Below are 14,273 nucleotides of genomic sequence, written 5' to 3'. Positions count from 1 at the left end.
GTGGGATTTGGTTTACACAATTTGCTAGGGAGCCTATTTCTAGGAATTGGGCCAAACTGAGTTTGTTTCCTCTGCAATGACCTTGCTGAATGGAAGCTGGATGCAAGCAAAGGTGAATGGATGACAGCCAGAGAGGCCCCAGTCACTGGCCCCTGATCCTCACCTGGAGTCTCTCTGATGGGCTAAATAAAGAAACCTCTAGAATTGTTTCCAGAAGCTACCTGCTACAATGCACAATTTGGGGGTGGCAAAGATTCTTTAAAAATACTAAAGTTAGGGCTTCCCTGGTGGCGCAGTGGTTGAGAGTCCGCCTGCTGATGCAGGGGCCTTGGGTTCGTGCCCCAGTCTGGGAAGATCCCACATGCCGCAGAGCGGCTGGGTCCGTGAGCCATGGCCGCTGAGCCTGCGCGTCCAGAGCCTGTGCTCCGCAACGGGAGAGGCCATGACAGTGAGAGGCCCACGTACCGCAAAAAAAAAAACAAAAAGAAAAAAGAAACAGTGACTAAGCTCTCCAAAGATGGGCAAGAATTAGATGAGAAGTTTAATCAGAAGAGAGCCCCAGGGAGCCTGCACGAGCTCGGACACTGACTAGAATATGCCACAGGGTAACCCTGCTGGCTTGAGAGCAGTCAAAAAAAGTCTAAGAAAAAAAGAATGTGGGGCTCCTCTCATGGTCCAGTGGCTAAGACCACACTCCCAATGCAGGGGGCCTGGGTTCGATCCCTGGTCAGGGAACTAGATCCCACATGCCGCAACTAAGAGCTCGAACACCGCAACTACACACCCCGCATGTGCAACTAAGACCCGGCACGGCCAAATAAATAATAAATAAATAAAAATAATGTAATCAGATTGACAAAGACCTCAAACCTCAAGCCACTAAAAAATAACAAAATGGGGACTTCCCTGGTGGTGCAATGGTTAAGAATCCACCTGCCAATGCAGGGGACGTGGGTTCAAGCCCTGGTCTGGGAAGATCCCACATGCCGCGGAGCAACTAAGCCCGTGCGCCACAACTACTGAGCCTGCGATCTAGAGCCCGCAAGCCACAACTACTGAGCCCGTGTGCCACAACTACTGAAGTCCACACGCCTAGAGCCCATGCTCCGCAACAAGAGAGGCCACCGCAATGAGAAGCCCGCGCACCGCAATGAAGAGTAGCCCCCGCTGGCCCCAACTAGGGAAAGCCTGCGCGCAGCAACAAAGACCCAACGCAGACAAAAATAAAAATAAGATAAATAAAATAAATTAATTTAAAAAAATACCAAGGCAATGTGAATCAGCGGGAGGCTTTGGGGCTCTCAGGCCGCTTGTCACTGTGCAGAGGGGCATGGCTGGCCCCCCAGGGGGTGGGCTCTGAGCTCCCACGGGGCTGCAGGGAAGAGGCGTAGCAGGATCAGGGTCCAGGGGCATCAGAGGACGGAGGTGGCACACAGAGGTCTCGGCAGTATCAGAAGAATCACAAGAGGAATTCAACGACACAAATACTGCCATGGAGCACAGGACAGGAAGAGTTCTCAGAAAATCCCAATAGCGCTGCCACGCTCCACGGTCACGTGTGCACTTAGGTCACGTGTGCATTTCGTGAGAAAGTAAGTTGGAGGAGAGCGGGCTGAATGAGCCCAGCGTCCCTTTCTGGTGGCACACGAACGACGAGGCCGCTCTCTGGGCAAGGACGGAACTGCAGACGACACGGCGCAGGAGGCACGTGGCCAGCCCAGGGCAGTGTACCACCTCGGACACGTTACCTGTGCCATGAAGAGGGGGAAAGGACACACGTTCCTGCTTGTCGGTGCCAAGGACACACGTTCCTGCTTGTCGGTGCCCGCACAGACACTCCGGGAGGGAAGACCAACGGACTAAAATGATCACGTGATCAGGGAGACGCGACTCCACTGCACACCTTCCTCGGCTGCTTTCCCTGTTCACAAAACGTCTCTAATCCGCCTTGGTATTCTACATCGAGTCATGAGTCTGCGGGAAGGCATTCCAACTCACATCAGAGGCAGATCAGCGACAGACCCGCGATGTCGTGCTATTTATACCCACGTAAAGCAGGAGGCAAGCTGAACGTTGAACGTTTGGGGGACAGTTTAATAAACTGCTACACAGACACCGTGGAGCCTGATGCAGCTGTTACCGTGACAATGGTGGCCATTTTTTGGTGTTTCTGAATAACACACACAGTGACCAGGGGAATTCAGCAGCGCCGGTACGTCCTGACCGCCTCTTAGCCAAGTCAACAGTTGCACTGGGCTGGTGCAAGTTGTAACTTTCCAAAATGTTTACCTATTTCAATATGTTGCCTTGTCAATGTTTTTAAATAGACAAAAGGAGGAGGGGAGATAGATAGCAAGGACCCAGCAAAGTCCCAGGCAAGATACCCAGGCCAGGAAAGGGCTTCTATTTATATCATCTGGCCCCTGACTCCACTAAATGTTTCTTTTGGCTTTCAACATCACTTCTTCAAGCCCAGAAGCCTAGGGAGGGCCTGGCATCCTGATGGCAGGAATCCTCAACTCCCACTAAGAACCGTGGGCAGATATAGGCCGAAACAGGGGACAGGGCTGCACGGAGGGATGGAAAAGGGGGTGCCCGTGGCCAGCCCACCCCTGCTCTGTGCCAGCTCTGGGCTGCGAGGAGCCCCAGGGTGCCCTCAAGGGCAGACAGACAGGAGGCTGCTGTCCCAATCCAGTGTCAGACAAGTTAGGGGTATCATCTAACCTGGCCAGGCAGGGCGAGGAGACCACGACAAAGGCACAGCGGCTGGAGAGAACTAGGCATGTTCCCAAACTGCAGGGCCTCAGGGGGTGGAGTGGGGGGAACCAGAAGTGAGGTCAGAGCTAGACCAGGAGCTTGGGCTCTATTCTGTGGCAAAGGGAAGCCTCTGGGGCTACAGCGGGGCCACAGGGGAGGGCGGGGTGCAGCAGGGCCCAGAACCCGCCGCCCTCCCACCACCAGTAACGCCAAGGCCCAGAGGGAAGGGACTCCTGGGGAGGGGGCGCTCTCCTACCCTCATGCGACAGGGAGACAGGAGGGGCCGGCAAATCCTTCCTGTGACGACCAAGGACACGCGCACGCTGGGCAGGCAGGGCGTCTGCTGAGCGAAAGAGGACGAGGCACTCACAGACCCTGGGCCCCTCACCGGCCACCACCTCCGCCGCCGCCGCCGCCCCCGCCCTGGCCCCCGGCGTCCGGTGCTCCCGACATCATGAGGAACAGGACCACGGGAATGATGTACATCCACTGTGAGCCAGACAGGATGGCAGAAGGACAGACGGACAAACAGGGAGACAAAGAGAAGAAAGGGGAGAATAAGCAGTGTCCGGCCCAGGGTGGGGAAGGCGGGGGCCAGCGGAGGGGAGGCAGTGAGGGAAGGGGGCCCAGGTCCCCTACTCCACTACGGGTTGGGAAAGGGCTGGCGGGGTGCAGGGACGGGGGAGGCGGGAGGGGGCTCGGTCCTCACTCAGGCCTCGTGCGGTGGCGGTGCAAGCCCGGGGGCGGCAGGACGCAGGGCTGTGAGCAACGCGGCCCCCCCCAGGATGAGATGCCACTGAGGAGGGAGGGGGGCGCAGGTCAGGGCCAGTGGCGGCTGTGGCGTCCCGCGGCCAGCAGGGAGGGCAGAGCCAGGGGTGGGCGAGCTCTCGGCCTCTCTGGGCCTCAGTTTCCCCGCAGCTCGGCAGTTAGGCTCTCCTGACATCAGGAGCTCCCGGCACACTAAGCAAGGCCCCACGGACACGGCGCTCAGCGCAGTCAGGCTCGGCATCCTCCCACCCGAGGCCCCGAGGGCCCAGCCACACTGGCTTCCACTGCCCCTGCCCTTGCCTGGGGTGGGACCACGTCCTCCAGCCCCGGCGCCCCCAGCGCCCAGGGCCCTGGGCACCTCCCGGCACAGCCCCTCCACCCAGCCCCCAGGTCTGGCTGGTGGAGCCCACCCGCTCCCTCCTTTCCAAACCCCCCCGTTCCTTCGAGGTCTCTGCCGTGTGCCCCCCACGCCCCAGCCTCACAGCCTGGTTCAGGCCGCATCCTCTCCCCCGGACCTTGGTCCCAGCCTCCTCCAAGCTCGGACCCTGCCCGTCCCTTGCCCACACCCTCCTCACTGCACTCCCTCCCCACAGGCAAGCCTGATACTGCCTGTGCTTCGTCTGCCCCCGGCCCGGGCACCCGCGGGGCTGGCCCCAGTCCCCTCACTGCCCAGCTCCGGGCCGGCCACTTGCTGAGACCGGATGCCCCACGAGCACCACCACAAGCTGACGCCGGCAGGGGCAGGGTGCGGGGCTCCAGTCCTCACCCCTCCGTCCAGGCCTTGGCTCAGGCCAGGGGCCAGGAGGACGTGCACAGAGACGCCGGAGGAGCCACGCAGGCCCTCCACACAGGAGGCCCAGCGGAGGGCCGTGGGCGAGGGGAGCAGGGCAGGGGGGGCTCAGGATGGGGGGAGGAGCCGGCGGGGAAGGGGCCGGGGGCAGGCAGAACCCCACTTACGTATTTCGCGAAAAAGGACTTCTGCTCCTGGGGGTTCTTGGCCTTCTGGGCCTGCTCCATCTCCAAGCGCTCGATGAAGGCTGCCGTCTCGGGCCTGTGGGGCGGGGGCAGGAGGAGGAGAGGGGATGAGGGGCCGGGAGACACCGCGGCAGCCCGATAGGGTGGGGGAGGGGCAGCGGAAGGCCGCTCCGCCCCCCGCCCGGCACCCGCTCCTCACCCTGGCGCCCTCACCCTGGCGCCGGGACCGGCGGCTGCAGCTGCACGGAGGTGTTGAACAGCTCCAGGTCCACGTCCTCCACCTCGTGGCCCCGGCAGCCCCCAGGGAACGTCACCACCGACACCCCCACCACGTTGCCGGCCACGTCCACATGCAGGGTCAGCTGGTCCGAGAGGTGCGACTCTACCAGGGAGCACTGGGGGAGGAGAGGAGGGCGTGAGAGGAGGGAGGCCAGCGGGGGCTGCTGCCCAGGCCTCGCCCACACCACCCCCCACCAAGCCTCCTTCCCCACCCCACAGGGCCCCCGAAGCATCTTTCAAAGCCCCCCATGGCCCCCTGCCAACCTCCAGCAGAAGCAATGGCCTCCCCAGGGCCCACCAACTGGACTGTCCCCCTCCAGCCCGGGAGACCCTTGAGGGCAAGGCGAGGTCCTTAAATGCTGGAACACGAACAGTGGAGGCCAAAGGGTAGAACCCAGGCTAGAGAGGGTGGGCAAAGCAAGGATGGGGGCTGACCTCATCACCGACTCACCGCGGGGACAAAGGAGGAGACGTAGCCACCGGCTTCTGGGCCGTCAGGGGCCCCAGGCCGCCGTGGAATCCGGACACGGTACAGGCCATTCAGCGCTGCCACATCCTGCAGGGCAGAGAGGGGAGGGTGGCAGTGAGAGGGACAGCGTCCAGCCCCCACCTGGTCTGGACACCCACTGGGCCCACAGCCAGGAAGGCCCTTCCCCAGTCTCGCCCATCCAGCATTCCCCACTCCCTGGCCCGGCCAAGCCCAAGACTCCTCCCACTGGGTGCCCCACCCGGATGGAGACCACCACGAGAAGAGCAGAGGCCAGCCCAGCGACAGAGTAAGTCCCGAGGACACTTCCCGCAGGTCCGGTTCCAGCCCCACACCCGACCTCCCCGGTTATATGAGCAGCTAGTTCTCTCTGTGGGTGACTGTGACAGGAATCACGTGGGCACCACGCAGGAAGGCTGGCCAGGGCGGGCCTCAGCCTGATCTGTCCCACAGCGCTGGCACCCAGGGGCCCGCAGCCGCCCAGAATAAAGCCTGCGTCCCCAGCTTCCCTTGCAGCTCCAACTGACCACAGGGACGGAGTGGAAGTGGATTGTGGCAGCTCTCTCGAGCTTTCCCCCAAAGCCGGCTGTTCCCTCTGGCCCTCCTTCTTCCTTTCCTCTACCTTGCTGCCTGGAACCTACCCCCCACCCCCGCCAGCCCCACACCATCCCTAGGGAGGACCCAGGCGGGCCTGGGGGGAACCCAGCCCTTGAGGAGGCCACAAAGCAGGGCAACAGGAGAGGTAACGTTCTCCTGCTTAACCATGGCTACCGTGGGAATCCCTGTCTCCTCACAAGCAAATCTTGCACTAAGTGTGAAGCATCTTGGCTGAGTCTAGCAGAGCGAGAGGAGCTGACTGTATGAAAACTGTGGGGAAGAGGGTGTGCTGCGCAGAGGAAACAGCTCAGGCAGAGGCCCCGAAGTACGCGTGTTGTGCTCTGAGGCACGTGCCCCCAGCCCCAGCAGAGCCGGGGGTCCCGTCCTCACCCGGAGCTGGCCCCGCTCCTCCTCGCTGAGCTGCCGCTGCGACAAAGACAAGGTGCCATCTTGCTGGTTCCAGAGCAGCGAGCCCCGCTTCCGGAAGTGGGCACTATCATCTGTGCGGGAGCCTGGATGTCAACCCTCGCAGTGACCAGGTCGCTTCCCCATCCCGAGCCCCCATTTTCCCACCTAAAAACTGGGGACAGCCCCACGTGTCTCTGAAGCCCTGCCTCTGCCTTGCCAGGTGACCCAGAGTTGCTCACATGACTTAAGTGGGCCTCAGTTTCCCCAGCTGTGGAATACAGGGGCTGCAGAGCTCGGGAGCTCCCAACCACCGGGCTTTCTTGGGGAGATGCCAGGGTCTGACTGGGGAGGTCTGCAGAGGGTCCGAGCTTCAGTGTTTAAAACAGGTGCCCCCAGAGCTTGGGGCCTCAGACTCGATTATGAACCCCTGGGCCACACTGACATCTATGCTCTGGGAGTCTGGATGCCTAAAATGTGGCACTTTAAGCTGGGCTTTAGAGAAGGTCCCACCTCTACCATTCACTTGTAAAAGGACCTTGTCTGGTATCCCTCTGCGCCTCAGTTTCCTCTTCTGGAAAATGGGGCTATCCCTAACACCTCCTATTTTGCGTGACTATTCTGAGGATGTCTGAGTTAATACAGATGTTTGAGTTAATACATCTAACCACTAGGGCAGGGCATGAGGCAACTGGTCAAAGTCTGCTCTGAGGTTATTACTGCCATACTGACCTTTCTGAAACTGGCATTTGTCTTACAGGTATGGGAGTATTCAAAGACAGAGCTTCTGTTCTTCGTCGCCCTTCACCTCCCTAGTGTAATGCAAACACACTCCCAAGTGCAAAGCTGTAAGTGAATGGATGGCGTGTCTCACGCTGGGTGGCACCCAAGTTCCTGACACAGGGCACTGGGTAAGTGTCCAGGTCAGGACGTTGCTGGACTCACCGATCTCAAATGAGTGCTCCAGCAGCAGCCCCACGGCGCCGCAGCCCTCGCCCTCTCGACCTTCCGCCCCCGCCTGCAGGTGATAGAGAGGGCCCCAGGTAAGGACCATCAGAGCCCTCAGTCCGGCAGGACCCGCGGACCCCAGGACAGACAGACCCGCAGGCTGTGGCAGGAGCCTTATTTTCATACCCATATCCAAACACTGACGCTTGCCCACTATTCCACCGGGAACCGCCCATTTCATGAAAATTCATGATCTGGACGGGCCAGAGAAAACCAGAGCCTGCAAAATAGCGGAACCTCGTTTCCAAGGCAACTATCTCCAGGTCCCTTTCACACCTAGCATCATAACTATTCATAAGTTAAAGGGCATCCTTCCCAAGCTAATATCCAAGTGACCTCGTTTTCACCTTCACGGCCCCAATAGCCACGATGCCGCCCGAGTTCCACCCCTCTCAAGCACATTCAGGATTCCATGCCTTCCTTTTCTCCAACTCTCCACACCTGTCCTAACTCTGCATCCTCCTCTCTACGCCCTCAAACCTGCGCTACCTCCTTCCAGATTTTAATCCGCGAGCTCAAGATCCCGCCCTCCTCATGCATATTCGGGAGGCGGAACTCCTCCAAGAGCCAACCCCCCCCCCGCCTCTTTAATTTTAGCCACCCCGAAGTCTGATTTGCCAAGATTCCACCCGGGCCACACCTCCTCAAACATATTCATGACGGTGGATCCCTAGCGTTAAGGAAGTTCTTGCCCCAAACTTCTCTTTCGGTGCAGCCTCGTTTTCACCGTACCCAACGCCCAGGTGCCAAAGTCCCATCCCAAAATGGGATTAGGGATCCCATTAGGGATCCCCTTAGGCCCATCCATAAGAAACTAAGGCCCAGAGAGGGGATGGCAAAAATCCCATAAGCAGCCCCGCCCCCTTATGCATATTCACGAGCTAGAGCCTTCCTAACTATACTCTCGCTTTCTCCCAGTTGTGCGGCCTCATGCATGCGCAGAACTGCAGCCTCGCTTTCCACGGTTCTTTTACCTAGTCTCCCCTCTCGGTCCTGCGCAACTTCGTTCCCACCTTAACCGACCTAAAGGCCCGAGACCCACTTTTTCCGTCAGCCCCGCCTTATGTGCACAGCGAATAAGCACTCACCCCCCGCACAGCGGCCCCGGACCGGCAACCACTACCCCGCGCCCGGCTGGGAGCTGCTGCCGCCATCAGCAAAAGCAGGAGCAGCCGAGTCGCCCCAGCGCCGGGCGCGGCCATTTCGGACCCGTCCCACCAGCCAAGGGGCTGGAGTAAGCCGGGCGCCGCGGAGCACGCCGGGAGGAACGGCCCGCATCCCGTCGCCCGTGCGCCTGCGCCGGCTCTTTGCGTCTGCGCACTAGCGCCCGCCCGCTACCGGGGCCTGACGTCACGGGGCGGGCGCCGCTCCATCCGGGCCTCCGGGCACCGCCCCTTGGATGACGCCACAATCGCGGACGTCTCCTCCGTGACGCATCAAACCCTGTCCGTCGCGTTGTGACGTCACAGGGTCCCGCCCTCCCGTTTTCTCCGTGGGCGCCTCCCTCCGCTCCCCCCAAGGCGCGGGGCTTTGCGATGAAAAGGGCGCACGAGCCTAAGCCGGCCCCTGGTGGAGCAGGTGAGGCGGGACCAGGTGGGATGGCAGGTGAGAGGCGGAGCCGGGCCTGGAGGGGTTGGACCAGGTGAGGGAATCAGGTGAGGGATGGAGCCTGCGATACGGAGACCGGTAGCTGGGAACCCTCTACCCTCAGCGCGGGGCTGACCCGGGGACCTTAGCTCAGCCTCCTGGAACAGACCTGCGAACTTTGCCGCCCATGTAAAACGCCCCCTGGTTCCAGCCTGTCCCACGCACCGGCCGGGACGGCTCCAACGCCATCTCATGAGCGGCGAGTTCGACCAGCTGCGGGATTTACCCATGTTTGAGAGCAACTTCGTGCAGGTGTGGAGCCCCAGGGCCCTCCGAGCCCAAGCCTGAGCCCCGGCCTCCTGACTTGGGGAACCTCTGTTCGCCCTATTTCTGATCACTCCCCCTAATGCCCACCTCCTGAAATTCCTGCTTCCCTATGAACCCCGGCCTTTGATTCCCTCGGTCCATTTTCCCTGACTTCATACCCATATGACTCTTGACCTTTGACCCCAGGATCTCTGATCCCCGTCTTGGTGGTTAACTTACTTGGTTCCTGACCTTTAACCCTACCAAAATTCCTGATCCCTCCCCAATCCCTCCCCCCATCTATCTGGCTTCTAACCTCTGACCCCCGGCCCCAGGTGACCCGGTTAGGAGAAGTTGCCAACAAGGTCACCATGGGTGTGGCAGCCTCCAGTCCAGCCCTGGAACTCCCAGACCTGTTGCTTCTGGCGGGCCCTGCCAAGGAGAACGGACACCTGCAGCTCTTCGGGTGACTGCCCCCACCCCAGCCTAGACCTCCTTCCTCCCCAGCTCTGAGCATCCTATAGGCACCCTGCAGCACCTCCTTTCACCCATACGACCTCCAAGGCCAGGAGCCATGGATGGCTGCTAGCCTTCTCTGGGCTACTGTCCACCCAGGAGAACAAGGACAGGGCCATCCACAGGGGCCAGGAATCAGGGACAGATAGACATGAGGGAGACTGTCCTCAGCTACACCCTGGCAGGGATCAGGAGAATGACCATTTATGCAGCACTTACTGCATGCCAGGCGTCCCCTTGACCATGCACATCATCTCTTCTCTGACCTCCTACTGTCATATGGTGGGGCCCCTTAGGCCCATCCATAAGAAAAACTGAGGGGCTTCCCTGGTGGCGCAGTGGTTGAGAGTCCGCCTGCGGATGCAGGGGGCACGAGTTCGTGCCCCGGTCCGGGAAGATCCCACATGCCGTGGAGCGACTAGGCCCGTGAGCCATGGCCGCTGAGCCTGCGCGTCCGGAGCCTGTGCTCCGCAACGGGAGAGGCCACAGCAGTGAGAGGCCCGCGTACCGCAAAAAAAAAAAGAAAAGAAAAGAAAAGAAAAACTGAGGCCCAGAGAGGGGAGCCACTTGCCCAGGGTCCCACAGTGGGTCAGGGGTGGCCTGGGATCAGAACCTTGGTCTCCTCAGGATTGCTGACCTCATGATTCTGGAGCTCCTGGGCCACACTCCACACTGCCCCTTCAGGTCTTTGCTTTTTTCATTGAAAAAGTAATGCAAAAACACTCCAAGGTACAAAACACACATAATACAAAATACACCTTTCTTCCATCCTAGGCTCCTGTCTCCAACTCCAGCTGCAAATACCAAGACATTTACAGGCATAGAGTACATTTCCAGAAACATTCTACTGGTGGCTTTCACTTTTTTGGCTACATCTCACAGTTAATGAAAGAAAGGGGGACGGAGGAAGGGAGGGAAGGAAGGAAGGAAGGATGGATGGAGCCACATTGTCATACACACACACGCACGCACTCATACAATCCTTTGTCTGCAATTTTGGATGTAACACATTTGGTGGTAGAATCTGCTTCTGACCTGAACAAACTTGATGCCACTTACAGCCTTTATTTATCCCCCCCGAATAAGTTTAAAACATTTCACAAAGCAGTATTCTGATGCCGGAACCTTGTACTGGGACATTCCCTACCATCTTCCTTTTCTTTTCAATGCTAATTGTATCCCACCATACGAGTCACAACCTGCAGTTGGAAGGATGCTAAGGATGGTGCTGAGAGGGGGCTTTGACCCTCATCATCTCCTTCAGCACTCTCCCAGCCCCAGAGAAAACATACCGTCGAAGTAAAATCATTGAGCTTGCTCTGCCAACTCAGCCTCAAGACACATCCCCCAGCCCCTCACTTCTAACCAGCTTCCAGCCCTTAGTGATCTGTGCCAGTGCACACAGATCCATTTTTGGACACACACAATTCAACAAACTCCGTCCCCTTGGACACCTAGCTTGCATCCAGCCTCTTGCTGTGATAATGTAATAGGGAATGTCCTTAAACAAATGGCTGCCTTCAGAAGGCCTGGTTTCAAATCCTGGCTTCACCTCTTCTTCACTGTCTTTGGCCAAGTTTCCTACCCGTCTGGGCCTCAGTTTCCTCATCGGCAACATGAGGATAAGAGGAGAGCCCACCTTCCAGGGCTGTCAGGGGATAAACTAAGTAAATGTCTATAAAACTCTTGGAACAGCACCTGACACAGAGTATGCGCTTTGGAAACGTCAGCTATTATTCTTCCATTTGGGGAACATACTAATAGATCAAGTTGCCTACTGAGGGACTCTGATGTGTCCTGTGCCTTGGGGTGACAACCAGTGTGGCAGGCAGGGGACATCCATGTGCTCAGCTGCGAGGGTGTCTGTAAGACCAGTTTCTAGAGGTAGCTTTGCAGGGCCTGAGGGGGGGTGGTATGTGGCTACCCAGTGTTGTTAAGAACATAGGTAAGACTTGGGTTCAAATCCCTGCTGTGTGATCTGGGCCAAGTTACCCATCCTGTCTGGATTGTTTCTTCCACTGCCTTGTTGGACCTTGAATCAGGCTGGGGGCCTGAGCAATTCCTTTATTCAGATACTCCACAAGCATTCACTCAGCACTGACCATGGGTCAGCTCTGGGTACTACAGAAGCAGCACTGAACAAAATTGGACCAAAAATCTCTGCCCTCAAGCTCACCTTCTACTAGGAAAGCAGACAGAATAGATGTCAATTTGCCCAGTGGGTGAGGTCTGTGGAGACAGATGGGGCATGGGGGTGGGCATGAGGAGGTCTGCAAGGGCGAATGTGGTAGTATATAGGCTAGTGGTTGTAAACAGATCTTCTCTAAGAGAGGAAGGGGCCAAGCTATGGGGATGGCTGGAGGATGACAGAGGGAACGGCCTGTGCAAAGGTCCTGAGGTAGGACCAAGCCTGACAGGTGTTTATGGGACAGTGAGACCAGTATGGCTGGAGCCGAGTAAGCGAGGAGAGTGGGGGGGGGGTGCAGAGAGGGAACAAAGGGGGCAAATCCCGCAGGGCCTTGCAGTCAAGGCAAAGACTCTGCTTTACGCGGGTGTTGATTGGCGCCCTCTGGCGGCCGCATGGGAACAGACTGGGGTGAAGGCGGGAAATTACGGTGGCTGGACGGCGGGGGTCGGGGGCGGCTGGTGGAGGGACTTAGAAATCGTCGGACTATGACTACATTTAAACGGTGGATCCGTCAGGATTTGGTAGGATTGGCCAAGAATGTGAAAAAAGTCGACTCCCACGGTTTCTGACTGAGCAAGTGGGAGGATGTAGTTAAGATGAGGAAGACGAAGAGGAGCAGCTTTGGGGTTGGGGGAAGGTCAGGAATTTGGCTGTTGGACATTTTATGTGTCCGATGTCGATCCAACATACAAATGGAAATTTCAAGTAAGCAGCAATCTGAGTTTCGCGTTTAGGAGGGAGGACCAGCGGGAGACACGGATGGGCTCTGTGTATGGAAGAAAATTGGGGATGGATAAAATGCAAGAGGTAGAGAAAGTGGAAAAGGATCCTTCCGGGCGGGGAGAGGGGCGCTGGGGTGGGTGCTGCGGAGCCGGGGAAGATCACACTCTGAGGCCGCCCCTTCCGCCCGCCAGGCTGTTCCCCTTGCAGTTCGTCCAGCTCTTCGTCCACGACGAAAGCCGCTGGCAACTCAAGGTCAAGCTCCGCACCGGCCGCGCCTTCTACCTGCAGCTGCGGGCCCCGCCGGAGACCCGCGACCGCAAGTTCGGCCAGTGGGTGCGGCTGCTCTACCGCCTGCGCTTCCATTCGGCCCAGGAAGCCGTACCCTTCACGCAGGAGTACTCGGCGCTGGAGGACGACGAGGACGAGGATCTAACTGAGCAGGAGGAAGTGAGCAGAGGAGGTGAGCGGAGCAGGGCGGGGCTGCAAGGAGGGGGGAGAGGGACATGGGCGGGGCTGGGGGCCTGGATCCTGGGTCTGAGGGAGGAGGGGCTGGGGCCTGGATCCTGGACCTGAGGGAGGAGGGGCCGGGGCCTGGATCCTGGGTCTGAGGCGGGAGGGGCCGGGGCCGGGATCTTGGGTCTGAGGCGGGAGGGGCCGGGGCCTGGATCCTGGGTCTGAGGGAGGAGGGGCCAGGGCCTGGATCCTGGGTCTGAGCGGGGAGGGGCCGGGGCCTGGATCCTGGACCTGAGGGAGGAGGGGCCGGGGCCTGGATCCTGGGTCTGAGGGAGGAGGGGCTGGGGCCGGGATCTTGGGTCTGAGGCGGGAGGGGCCGGGGCCTGGATCCTGGGACTGAGGGAGGAGGGCCTGGGATCTGGATGCCTGTGTCTGAGAGTGGAGGTGACCAGGAGCCCAGACTCCTAACTCCTGACAGGGTGTGGCATCTGTACCCAGAGGACAGGAGGCTCTCAAAAGCAGGGCTAGGTCTGCAGGACCTTGGCGCACCAGCAAAGGTGGTGATGGTTTCCTAACTGGGCATTCCCCCACCCCAGCCTCGTTCCCCTTGACCTAGCATGGTGGAATCTGGGGAGTGAGTGCCCAGGCCCTGAAGGAGTGGGGTCAGCCAGACAAGATGCCAGTTCCGTGTAAGGCCTGGGGAGGGGAAATGCCCCAGCCCTTGAAGGTGGGGACACTGGAACATATGGGGCCTCTTCCTCTTGAGACACCCTGCTCCCCAGGCCTTCCCAGGAAGTACAGAGGGCCCACTCACCCACCCCAAAACGGCAGGTGCATCCGCAGTCAAGGCCTCTGAGACAGACTCTCTCTTGTACCCAGCTTCAAGCCATGGAAGCCAGACTGGACCCACAGACCTCTGAACTCTGGGGACTCTGATTCCTCCAACATTATTTTGAGGTCACTAAAAGACCAGAAATCAAAGTGTACCCTACCTCGGGGCCGGACAGATGAATTATTAAAGTTAATAAATATCGGAACAGAAAACACTAGAATTTAAAATAAATAAATAAATAAATAAATATCGGCCACTTAAGAGCCAACAACCTGGTCACGAGCAGTTTCCCCATCGTCACTGACTCAACATGGCAGAAATAGCTCTTCCAGTGTGACGCCCCAGCGCGGTCTTCTGTTCATGGTGTCTGGCTCCTTGGGCCACTACTGAGG

General features: G+C 58.8%; 2 protein-coding genes across 4 annotated transcripts; one reads left to right on the top strand and one right to left on the bottom strand.

Moving 5' to 3' along the window:
* Nucleotides 1-2,073: 2,073 nt before the first annotated feature.
* Nucleotides 2,074-8,539, bottom strand: EMC10 (ER membrane protein complex subunit 10). 2 transcript variants are annotated; one of them, XM_082606526.1, is made up of 7 exons: nucleotides 8,365-8,537; nucleotides 7,214-7,286; nucleotides 6,254-6,363; nucleotides 5,231-5,335; nucleotides 4,714-4,895; nucleotides 4,483-4,576; nucleotides 2,074-3,246 (listed from the first exon to the last, which is right to left on the bottom strand). In XM_082606526.1, exons 1-7 carry the CDS (start codon nucleotides 8,476-8,478, stop codon nucleotides 3,142-3,144), a joined length of 783 nt encoding a protein of 260 aa, XP_082462652.1. In that variant the 5' UTR covers nucleotides 8,479-8,537; the 3' UTR covers nucleotides 2,074-3,141. The 2 variants fall into 2 exon arrangements, with proteins under 2 accessions (XP_082462652.1, XP_082462651.1); XM_082606525.1 differs by lacking the exon at nucleotides 2,074-3,246 and adding an exon at nucleotides 3,452-3,553 and having other exon boundaries at nucleotides 8,365-8,539.
* A 43-nt stretch (nucleotides 8,540-8,582) lies between these two features.
* Nucleotides 8,583-14,125, top strand: GARIN5A (golgi associated RAB2 interactor 5A). 2 transcript variants are annotated; one of them, XM_082606527.1, is made up of 5 exons: nucleotides 8,583-8,854; nucleotides 9,075-9,175; nucleotides 9,505-9,635; nucleotides 12,788-13,043; nucleotides 13,929-14,125. In XM_082606527.1, the coding sequence occupies exons 1-5, from the start codon at nucleotides 8,812-8,814 to the stop codon at nucleotides 13,983-13,985; spliced, it is 588 nt and encodes a 195-aa protein (XP_082462653.1). In that variant the 5' UTR covers nucleotides 8,583-8,811; the 3' UTR covers nucleotides 13,986-14,125. The 2 variants fall into 2 exon arrangements, 1 of the variants encoding a protein (XP_082462653.1); XR_014292178.1 differs by lacking the exons at nucleotides 9,075-9,175; nucleotides 9,505-9,635; nucleotides 13,929-14,125 and having other exon boundaries at nucleotides 8,754-8,881; nucleotides 12,788-12,905.
* Nucleotides 14,126-14,273: the final 148 nt, after the last annotated feature.

The sequence above is a fragment of the Mesoplodon mirus genome (genome assembly GCF_964341445.2).
Source record: "Mesoplodon mirus genome assembly, chromosome: 19".
In the NCBI taxonomy this organism is placed as follows: Eukaryota; Metazoa; Chordata; class Mammalia; order Artiodactyla; family Ziphiidae; genus Mesoplodon; species Mesoplodon mirus.
The sequence above is the reverse complement of the archived record's forward strand: the minus strand, read 5'-3'. Positions and strand labels throughout refer to the sequence as shown.

What these genes read in the sequence shown, in the direction of transcription:
- EMC10 (XM_082606526.1), bottom strand. Translation starts at nt 8,478, where the DNA reads ATGGCCGCGCCCGGCGCTGGGGCGACTCGGCTGCTCCTGCTTTTGCTG. An exon ending in CCGGGGCCGCTGTGCGGGGG is followed by an intron (nt 7,287 to 8,364) that starts GTGAGTGCTTAT and finishes TATCACCTGCAG; the next exon opens with GCGGGGGCGGAAGGTCGAGA. An exon ending in AGTCCTTTTTCGCGAAATAC is followed by an intron (nt 3,247 to 4,482) that starts GTAAGTGGGGTT and finishes TCTGGCTCACAG; the next exon opens with TGGATGTACATCATTCCCGT.
- GARIN5A (XM_082606527.1), top strand. Translation starts at nt 8,812, where the DNA reads ATGAAAAGGGCGCACGAGCCTAAGCCGGCCCCTGGTGGAGCAG. An exon ending in GGACACCTGCAGCTCTTCGG is followed by an intron (nt 9,636 to 12,787) that starts GTGACTGCCCCC and finishes TCCGCCCGCCAG; the next exon opens with GCTGTTCCCCTTGCAGTTCG. An exon ending in ATCTAACTGAGCAGGAGGAA is followed by an intron (nt 13,044 to 13,928) that starts GTGAGCAGAGGA and finishes TCTTGTACCCAG; the next exon opens with CTTCAAGCCATGGAAGCCAG.